This window comes from Myodes glareolus, chromosome 4, assembly GCF_982192425.1.
Source record: "Myodes glareolus chromosome 4, mMyoGla1.1, whole genome shotgun sequence".
In the NCBI taxonomy this organism is placed as follows: domain Eukaryota; kingdom Metazoa; phylum Chordata; class Mammalia; order Rodentia; family Cricetidae; genus Myodes; species Myodes glareolus.
The window spans coordinates 21,566,154-21,576,222 of NC_142029.1; the positions used below are offsets into that span (position 1 = coordinate 21,566,154).

At 49.9% G+C, this 10,069-nt stretch overlaps 1 protein-coding gene across 1 annotated transcript in view; it reads left to right on the plus strand.

The window, feature by feature from the left end:
• Itga11 (integrin subunit alpha 11) overlaps positions 1–5,117 on the plus strand; it is a 103,550-nt gene extending 98,433 nt beyond the window's left edge. Inside the window, exons 29-30 of the mRNA XM_048423713.3 lie at positions 2,747–2,860; positions 3,450–5,117. Of these exons, the coding sequence (XP_048279670.2) occupies positions 2,747–2,860; positions 3,450–3,521 (186 nt within the window). The 3' untranslated portion in view covers positions 3,522–5,117. The remainder of the gene's footprint in view (positions 1–2,746; positions 2,861–3,449) is intronic.
• Positions 5,118–10,069: the final 4,952 nt, after the last annotated feature.

Sequence of the window (10,069 nt, forward strand, 5' to 3'; positions counted from 1 at the left end):
CCCATGGCAGGTCATGTGGTGCCCAGTGTGGCTAGGTCCACAAAATGAGGGAAGCCACGTAAAGGCCCATGCATCCTTCAGGGATGAAACAAAAGCACTTATTGGTCAATCCGTGTGCACATGCATGCAGACCCCCCCACACACACACACACATCTAAGGCCCATCCCTTCCCATGTCAAATACGAAAGCTGTGACTGTGTGAGACTGGGGGTGAGCAGTGACCTGCCTTGCGTTTCACAGGGAGGCAAGCACTCTTTAGCACAGTTAGCCGCTGCGGCTAAGTTTCTGCCTCACTCCGGGCTCTGAGGACAGGGCAGTGGGCAAAGATGAGGAGGTCCCACCCAGGCCACCCTTGGCAGTGCTGTCGCTTGTTGTCTGGCTTCCTCCCAGGGGAAAAAAAATGCCACATGCCAGAGTGAAATCCAGACTGGTTTACATAGGAGGCTAGGGAAAGCTCCTCCCTACAGAGACACCAGTCCGGCACCATGGGGAGATGGAAGGAAGTGTGTGTCAATATCTGGGGGTCAGTCACTCAAGAGTAGAGGAAACAGTGCCATAGCAGCATGGACAGGCATGAGAAGGCCATGGGTAGAGGGCTGGGACAGAGTAGGGGGCAGCAGATGAGGTCATCGAGATGGGATAAGGACCACCTCCCCCTAGGTGAGATGAGAAGCTGTGAGGTGCTGAGTAGGGGCCACTCTGTCACCCAAGTGCAAGTCCCTCATACTATACTGCCAGCTGAGGAAAGGTGTCAGGGGTGAGACTGAGGTGGAGAGGCTGCTGCAGACTCCAGGAGAAGAGGAGAGGACCAGAGCCAGGAGACAGCAGGGGTGGCCACATTCTGGGTGTGTCAGGGCTAGAGTGAGAAGGTTTGCTGATGGCCCATTGGGTACAAAAAGGGACTGTCAATGACAAGCTGGTAGGAAAAGTGCTACCACTGACCACTAACAAAGACGTGATGGAAACAGATCTGGAGGCGAGGGAGTTGCAGTCAGGTAGGCAGCCAGATATGTCCAGAGTGCAGAGGAAAACAGAAGTGAGAGCAAGGTCACAAGCATAGTGAAGGCCATCTAGCTGGGCAAGTTCACCAGGTCATAGTGGTACCCATGGCACCAATGGTACCCTTGAAGGTCCTTCTTTATTTGAAAAAAAAAAGTAATTATTTCTTTATAATTTTTGGTCTGATGACAGATGGAAATAATCCAGGATAAACTATGTTTATTTTTTAAACATTTATTTTAGTGTTTAAAAATATGTGTGTGTGTGTGTGTGTGTGTGTGTGTGTGTGTGTGAGGCAATGGTGGTGTACCCCCTTTAATCCCAGAACTCCAGAGGCAGAAGTAGGCAGATCTCTGCAAGTTTGAAGCCAACCTGGTCTACAGAGAAAGTTTCAGGAAAGTCAAGCTACACAGAGAAACCCTGTCCGGGGGGGGGGGGGGGGGCTCACACACGTGTTATGTGTGTGTGCATGTTTGCACTTATGTGTAGAAGGGCTTACAGAAGCTAGAAAGAAGCATCAGACATCCTGGATCTAGAGTTACAAGTGGCTGCAACCTGCCCAAGGTGGATGTTAGTTGCCAGTCCCTGCTCTTTTTTTCTTTGCTTTTTTCTTTTTTGAGACAGGTTCTATGTTGTCCTGGATGTCCTGGAACTCAATATGTAAGCACCATACTGGCACTGAACTCACAGAGATCTACCTGCCTAAGCCTCCCAAGTGCTGGGGTAAAGGCATGCCCCACCACCAGGCCCAGATTCTTTTTTTTTTTCCTTCATCTAAGTTTAGAAACAACTGAGAGCTTGCTGTGTAGCTCAGTTAGTAAAATACTTGCCTAGTGTACACAAATCCTTGACTTCAGTCCTCAGAATCACACAACCCAGGAGTGGTGATGGCACACACCTGTAACGCCAATACCTGGGAGGTAGAGACAAAAGGAACAAGAATTCAAGGTCTGGGGCTAGGGAGATGCCTCGGTTTGTAACGTGTTTGCTACACAAGCCCAGAGACCAGAGTTCAGTTCCCATGTAGAACAGCACTCAGGGCAGCGCGCAAATGTAAATCCACAGCTGGGAGGTCAGGGAAGGAGGCTCCATGGGGTTTGCTGGCCAGTGAGAGACCTGTCTCCAAAACTGTTCTGGTGGAGAGACAGAGATGCTGAGGATGACACCTGTTGTTATCTTGAGGGAGAGAAAGAGAGAGGGAGGGAGAGGGAGGGAGGGAAAGAAGAGGGAGGGTGGGAGGAGGGAGAGAGGAAGGAAGGAAGGAAGGAAGGAAGGAAGGAAGGAAGGAAGGAAAGAAGGAAAGGGAGAGAGGGAGGGAGGGAGGAAAGAAGGAAAGGGAGAGAGGGAGGGAGGGAGGGAGGGAGGGAGGGAGAATTGGAACAGCTTCCCAGGCTGCCTGTACACAACCCTGACTTCCCCAAGTGACCCTGGGCTTAGAAACCACACATGTGACAGACCATCACTGGGAAATGAAGAGCAGCCAGGAGTTCTAATGGAGAGTATGTAAAAGAACCAGCGGGAGCAGACGGCTCATGGAGCATGGCTCACTGAGACGGTTCCCCCAGTTAGACGTACACTGGGTAGAGCTGGCTGTTCCGAGATCTTGGCCGGCTGCACCACCTGTCCCTCCCTACATCTCCCAAAAGAACAGACGCAGCTCCCTGCTGCTGGTGTGCCACCTTCTGCCCCTGGGCTGCCCAAGCCCTGCAGTTGTGACGGTATTGCCCTGGCTCCCTCCCCTTGCAGGTCACGTTTGAGATTTCCAAGCAAGAAGACTGGCAGGTCCCCATCTGGATCATCGTGGGCAGCACTCTGGGGGGCCTCTTGCTGCTTGCCCTGCTAGTCCTGGCACTGTGGAAGGTGAGGCTCCTGCAGATGGGGATGGGGACAGTATCCCTGTCTGACCTCAGAGTTCTAGACCCTGTGCTTATTATTATATTCTCCTATCCCTGGAAGCGGGCGCTGCCCCGCCTCCTCCAACTGCTTGCCTGTTCCTAGGACGCCAAGCCCCTTCCACAGCAGGGAAGGCTGGTCAGGGCCCACAGAGGCCGCTTCAACTATGGTTCCAGGTCTGTGGGGTTCCTCTTAGCAGAAAACAAATAAATGGAATAGGAAATGAAACTACACATTTCCTCCATCTCAGAAGCTCAGGTTAAGAACTTGGGGTTCAAGCTCCTTCTGCTACAGATAGCGAGGGAAGACCAGAGAGGGACGTTAACTAAGGCTGCGTGACACAGCGTGACTTCTAGTCTCCTGCCCAGGGCTCCATCCACCTGGCTCCAGTTCAGACACTGAGTTTGGGAGTAGGGGTACTAAGAATGAGCTGGGGTATTTAGAGGTGCCCTCTTAGGGGGCAAATACGAAGGGTTAGTGGAGGACCAGCAGAAGATGATACAAACATCACCTAGTCTGCCCACCCCTGAGACTTTCCACCTTTGCCTCCCCACAGCTCGGTTTCTTTAAAAGTGCCAAGCGCAAGAGGGAGCCTGGACTGGGCCCTGTCCCCAAAGAGCTGGAGTGAGGATCTGTCGGAGGCTTCGCGTCGATGGGGGCCAGGCACCGGTCCGGGAGCTGCAGGCCCAGGCCTGTGGCCCCGCAGAGCTGGGGCAAAGAGGATGCCTGTGGACTTTGTGCTGAGCTCATCTCTGGAGAGATGGCGCCTGATCCCTGTGGGATGGACCTCAAGCCCATGTTCGCAAGGTCTCTCCAAGCGGTTGAGATGCCTCCAGTACTGATCCCTAAGGACTTAAAGGGACCGCTCCAAGACTTGGGCTCTGTAGAGGGAATCTGCTGCCCCAAACACTAAGGTGCTAGGGCTCTGCTATCATGCCCACCTCTGAAGAAACCCAAGGGGAAAAGCAGCAAATACAAGCCCACTGTGCACGCTCCATCTGGACCTCTAGTTTCAGGACTCCATAGCCTGGCAGCATAATCTCCCTCTCACCGTGTGGTTCCCAAGCCACTGCCATCCCTTCTCCAGACCCCAAAGTTCTCCACGCGTGAACCAGAGTTGTGTGGCTTGATGTGACAACTGCAGGCCAGTGGGGAAAGCAGACATTTGAGGACTGTGCCAGATGGGCTGGTGGGAGCCAGGATGCTGGGTACCTTCCAAACATCAGAAGGCGGCAGCAGAGCTCTCCAGCAGTGACTACCACCCACACACTCCTGCCCTCCTGCCTCCCTGAAGCTCCTGCCAGCTCATTTGGTTGCTAGGCAACTCCCGGGGAGCCTGTGGAGGATATCAGTCCATGGCTCTCCATATCCACTTGTCTTACAGCTGTAGCTTGTCCTGGCGCAGATGCAGTGAGGTGGGGAGCCACTGTTCCTTGCATCAGCCCCCTACACATACACACACACAGACGCACACACACGCATGCACACGCACACACAGGCACACATGCATACACCTCCCACCCACGAATGTGTGGGAGAAGGGCTCCTGGAGGGGCACTGTGGAGGGCCCTCTTTGGCATGCACTGAACAAAGCCCATGCAAGGCCCCTCAGAACCTTAAACCTCAGAGGCAGACAGCTCTCACCTGCCAGCTCCATGAACAAGCCCTGAAGACAAGGGGCATGCCGGGTGCCCAGCAGAGTAATTTATGCCTTAGCCCTTTTTGCTGAGACGGAAATGGACACCTCAAAGCCATCTGCTCCCCTGTACAGTACAACCTTTACTGTCAGAAATATATTTAAGAAAATTTTCTAAAAGGCGTTTAAAAACAACCAACAGACATTCCATTTTGTGACAGAGCAAGGCCAAATTCTGCTCTGAAGAGGAAAGGGAGGTGGGTGTCTACTTCTGTCTAAATGTTGGGGGACAGTCTTCTCCATTGTGTGGCCACCTCTCTCCCGAGGACTTCCTAGCCTCACTCACTAGAACATCTATGTGTCACGTAGCGGGGCACTCTCCCCTAACCATCTTCACCCACCCCATCTTTGGCTAGGTGCTCTCCCCTCACAGGTCCCAGTTTCTCCAGGCTGGGCCTTCAATGTCACCCCTCCCACACACGTACTCTTGCGTCTCTTCTAGAGAGAGGTTAACTCTTCACCAAAGTATCTCAATTCTATTCTCATGCTATTCCCTTTCCACAACCCTAACAAATAACTTAGAAAGTATTTGGATTTTTTTTCAGATTTTTTTTTGTGTGTGAGTGTGCATGCATGTGTGTGTGTCTATGTGTATGTGCACATAGGTGCCCAAGAAGGCCAGAAGAAGGTGGTGGCACCATCCTCTACAGCAAAATCAAGACTCAATCCAGGAATGCCATCTCCCCAGCTTCAGGAGAGCTAAATTGAGGGTCAAAGGTCAAACAGCGAACCTAAACTCCAAACCCGGATGTTCATTTCCCTCTAACAGAATATAGTGGCTGCTCTTATGAATGAGGTCACTGGGGAAAGGAGAATGAACCAACCACACTCAAAAGCATGTTATCGCTGGGCAGTGGTGGCACACACCTTTAGTCCCAGCACTCAGGAGGCAGAGGCAGGCGGATCTCTGTAAGTTCGAGGCCATCCTGGTCTACAGAGCGAGTTCCAGGATTGATTCCATTGCTACTGAGAAACCCTGTCTCGAAAAACCAAAAAAAAAAAAAAAAAAGAAAAAGAAAAAGAAAAAGAAAGAAAGAAAGAGAAAAAAAGAAAGGAAAAAGAAAAAAAAAAACACGTTATCAAGCCAGGAGTGGTGATGCACACCTTTAATCCCAGCACTCAAGGGGCAGAGGCAGGTGGATCTCTGTGAGTTTGAGGTCAGTCTAGTGAACAAAGTGAGTTCCAGGACTGCCAAGGAGAAACCCTGTTTTGAAAAACAAAACAAACAGAAACAAAAAACCCAGGACTCATTGGGTCTCCTCTCCAGCACTGGCAGATCCCAGCAGAGCGCTGCCGTGGGAAGCGGGCACCAGCAGGCTGGCACGTTTTTGGAAACTGACACCTGTGTTACTATGATGTTTAACTGCTCCAGTCACAACCTCTGAACTGAGGCAGACAGTCCCAGGGCTCCCATCCCATCATGTCCTGTCTACCCCTAGACCAACTAAACGACAAAAGGTAAATCAATCAGGCCCACTTGTACCTCCTCAACCTTCGGCCTTAACACTCTCTCCTTTTTCTTAATTCTATCTTTCTGAATCTGTTCATTCTTAAACAGAAATGTCCATGACTGGCCACAGCAGTGCTTTCACTGTAGAGGAAACAAAGCCTCATCTAAGAGGCAAGGGTCATGATGATATCACCTGGTGCACAAAGCCGCTGTGGGTGGCTTGTGCTGAGCTGAGTTCCCAAGCAAGTGACATGACAGACAGCCAAGCAGAGGACAAGGAATTCAGCACACACAGGCGGCTTTCTGGGATAGATACTGGAAACTATTTCATGCTCAAGGTTGGTTATGGTAACCCAGCCCTGGCCTATTCGGGAAGGCCTTGTGGTTACTCACGGCAAGTCTGCAGGGTGCAGTTTACGGCAGATTTCACCCCGCCAAGGTCCTGAGAGCCCCAGTGACACTGGAAGGGTTTGGGCACGTTTGCTGTGACTGGAAAGGGGGATAAGAATCAGGCCAAGGACAGCCATCATTAGAAAGAAGCTCCCTCAAGGGCAACCTTGAATCCACAGCGAACCTAGTATGGCGGCATGGCAGCAGACACTGCAATCCTAGCACCAAGAGGTGAAGGCAGGAGGATCAGCAGGTCAAGGCAGATAAGTTTAAAACCAGCCTGGGCTACATAAAACCCTGTCTCAAAATGAAACACTAAAGTGAGGCATAGTGGAGCATGCCTTTATCCCAGCACTCCAGAGGCAGGGGCAGGTGGATCTCTATGAATTCAAGGTCAGCCTATCTACAGAGTGAGTTCCAAGACAGCCAGAGCCACATAGTGAAACCCTTTCTCAAAATTAATTAATTAAAAAAAGAAACACTGTATAGCTCACAGGTGGGGATTAATAACTGTGGTCTAGCTGCTAATTCATAATTTTCACAGTCAGGGGTATTACACAACTGTACTCCTAGCTCTTAGGAGGCTGAGGTCTCAAGTTCAAGAACAGCCTAAGCAACACACTAAGACCATCTCAAAAATCTTTTTGAAACATTGGTCATATAGCCCAGTGGTAGAGTACTTACTAAGCACATTCAAGGTCCCAAGTTCAACTCTTCAATCCCCAGCACCATGAAAAATAAAATTCAGATGAAATTACTAGGAAATAAAACTAACCTAAAAACGGTTCTTTGAAGAGAGAGCATTCATTACATGTCCAGGCTGAACACACTCTAAATAACATGTATGGAGCTCCTATGGTATTGGATATGTAAATAAGTCTGCAGTAAAATCATGTATGGCTTCTACACCAAATTACCATGGAGGCAAGTAGCTGCGAAGCAAAGGGACAAGACATGCCGGGGGAGAGGGATTTGAGCTATTCCAATACCCACTCCTGTCTGGATAGGGTCAGTCCTCAGAAGATGCAGGGTCAGCTCTGGGTAGACTTGGGAGAGACTTCTGTAATGTTCTGGGGAGTGGGTATCATTTAGTACCCCTCAGTTCCCATACACTGTGAGCTGGGAGGAAGCCCGTCAGGAAAGCTTCTTCCTGGCATTAGATGCTGAGGCCTGTGTGCTGAGGGTGGAGTGGGCCTCAAGCCTCAGAAGGCAGGTTGTCCAGGCTGAGGTTCAAGCGTGGTTCCAGAGTGGCCTCAGTGAGGTGACAGACTCACAAGGGCCACCCCAGGCCTCATAGGCACAGCCCCTGGGAGGTGATTCTTCGCACACTGACCTTTTCCTAGCGTCTAGAACCATCAGCATTTATTCCCTGATTCGGTGTCGGTTTCCTACACAACCTGTCCTTGTGGCTTTCAGCTTTGTTCAAGCCTAACTTGGGGACACAAGTTAAAAGCCCCAGGAGCTGACAGGTGGTATTACTTGTGCTAAGAAAGGTGATGGTTCTCAGGAGGGGCCAAGTACCGCAGGCCTCTCCCTCCCCTGAGGTCAGCACAAGGAGGCATCTCCACGGCCACTCTGTTCTCCGAGAATAAAAGGCTGGAATTGAGTCAGTCCCTCTGGCTTCAAGTTCCAAGACGGCAGTGTGTAACAGAAACAACTGACTTCATCATGTCCCTTTCCTGGCATGAGTCACTGCCAATTCCATCTACAGACAAGGGCTAACCAGGTCTCTCTCCCTACAAAGGTACTCTCTTGTAGTTAGTTTTCCTATTAACTGATGAAGAGAAAAGTCCATTTGCTTTTTTCACCAAAATTTAACAAGCGCAAGCAGACTGGAGGGTCCAGCTGTCTAACATATGACCTGGGTTTCTGTCATATTGTGGCCTTCTAGAGCAGGTACCTCATCCTGTCATGTCAGTGCACAGATGTTACTGGAAACAATGAAAAGTGTGCCCTGAAATCTCAAAGCCACCGGGATTCTTCAGGCCAGGGGCACAATGCAAACCTGCCGCAGCCTCACAGGGATCAGGGCCATCCCCATCTCAGAGCAAGGACAGCACCACAGCCAATAGACAGTCCACTTCCCATCCTGACAGTTTGTAATGTCTGGGCCCGAATCCTCAATTATAAAATGAAAGGCTGATCTTTTCAGATCTCTATATTAGGGTGGCCAACACAAATCTAAGCCTGATCTAACATATTAACACTTAGAAGTGTGTATATACAATTATTAAAAATGGAATATATTGTTAGAGAGAGGGAAGAAGGGGAGAACAAGAAGAAATTGAGCCTAATGGCAAAGACCTGCTATTCCAGCTACTCTGGAGATTGGGGCAAGAGGATCCCAAGTTCAAGGCCTGCCTGGACTACCTAGTAAGACCATCTCAAACGAAAAGTAAAAAGAAGGCTGGAAATAAAGCTCAGTGGTAACTTTCCCTACAAACATGAGACCCTGGGTTCAATACCCGGTCCTGAAAAAGTAAAAGAATTTAAAAGGCAAGTTTTAAAAACCTCTGGGTAGACATTTTTATGACTCAACTAAAGGGGTGTATCTGTCTTTGGGGGGTGGGGGGCTCGTGCATCTATAATCCCAGTCCTCAGGGGGCAGAGGCAGGATGCAGAGTTCTATGTTGTGTAGGGTATAGGGTTCATGCAGATCAGTGGAAGACACAGGATTTTTACCCTTTGGGGCCACAGGGACTCAGGTTCCGGCAGACTGACTATAGCTTTGCAAAAGGCTTTCTCATTGTTACACAGTTACCTCAGCAAGTCAATTTCCACACACCAAAACCTCTTATGGGAAGCTCCGCAAAAGAGACAAACGCCAAAGTAATTCTCAGCCCGAACCTCTTGGAGTTCTGCAACCAAGTTTTGCATATTTCAAACAGAAGGTAGTGGACACAAAAGGTAGCAGTCACAAAAGGCAGATCAAAGTCCAGGTGCTTAACACTCCAGAATCAAAGCAGCTGCAAAGCTGTGCGGAACTCTTGCTACAGTTCTAGGCTAGCCTGAGCTACGTGAGGCCCTATCTCAAATACAGAAGACAAGCACCAGAGAGACGGCTCGGAGGTTAAGAGCGCCAGCTGCTCTTGCAGGGGACTGGAGTTTGGCTCCCAGCACCCACACTAGGCAGCTCACAAACACCTATAACTCCAGAGGATCTGACACTCAATGGGAGTCCATGGGCACATGCACTAATGTACACAAGCCCACATGCACACACACAATTAAAAATAAACATTTAAAAAAAAAAAAAGACATGCCTGGGGATGTGGGGATGTGGCTCAAATGCTTGCCTAACATGGCGGAAGACTTGGATTTGATCCATAGCGCCACTGTGGCACCATATACCTGTCATCCCAGCACTTGAAAGGTCAAGGAAGAAATAAAAGCTCCAGGCCACCCTCGCTACACAGAGAGTGTGCAACCAACTACACGAGACTCCATACCAGTCATGGAGGGGAAGCTTAGAATGACAGACCCAACCCTCTAAATGACTCCACTGATTCAGTGCTAGACAAAATGATGTGTTTTTATTTTGCGTGTATGCGCTTGTGTGTATGTATGGGTACCACGAGCATGCCTGGTGACCTAAGAGGTCAGGCTTTGGATCATCTGAAAATCAAGGTACTAAGCCTCG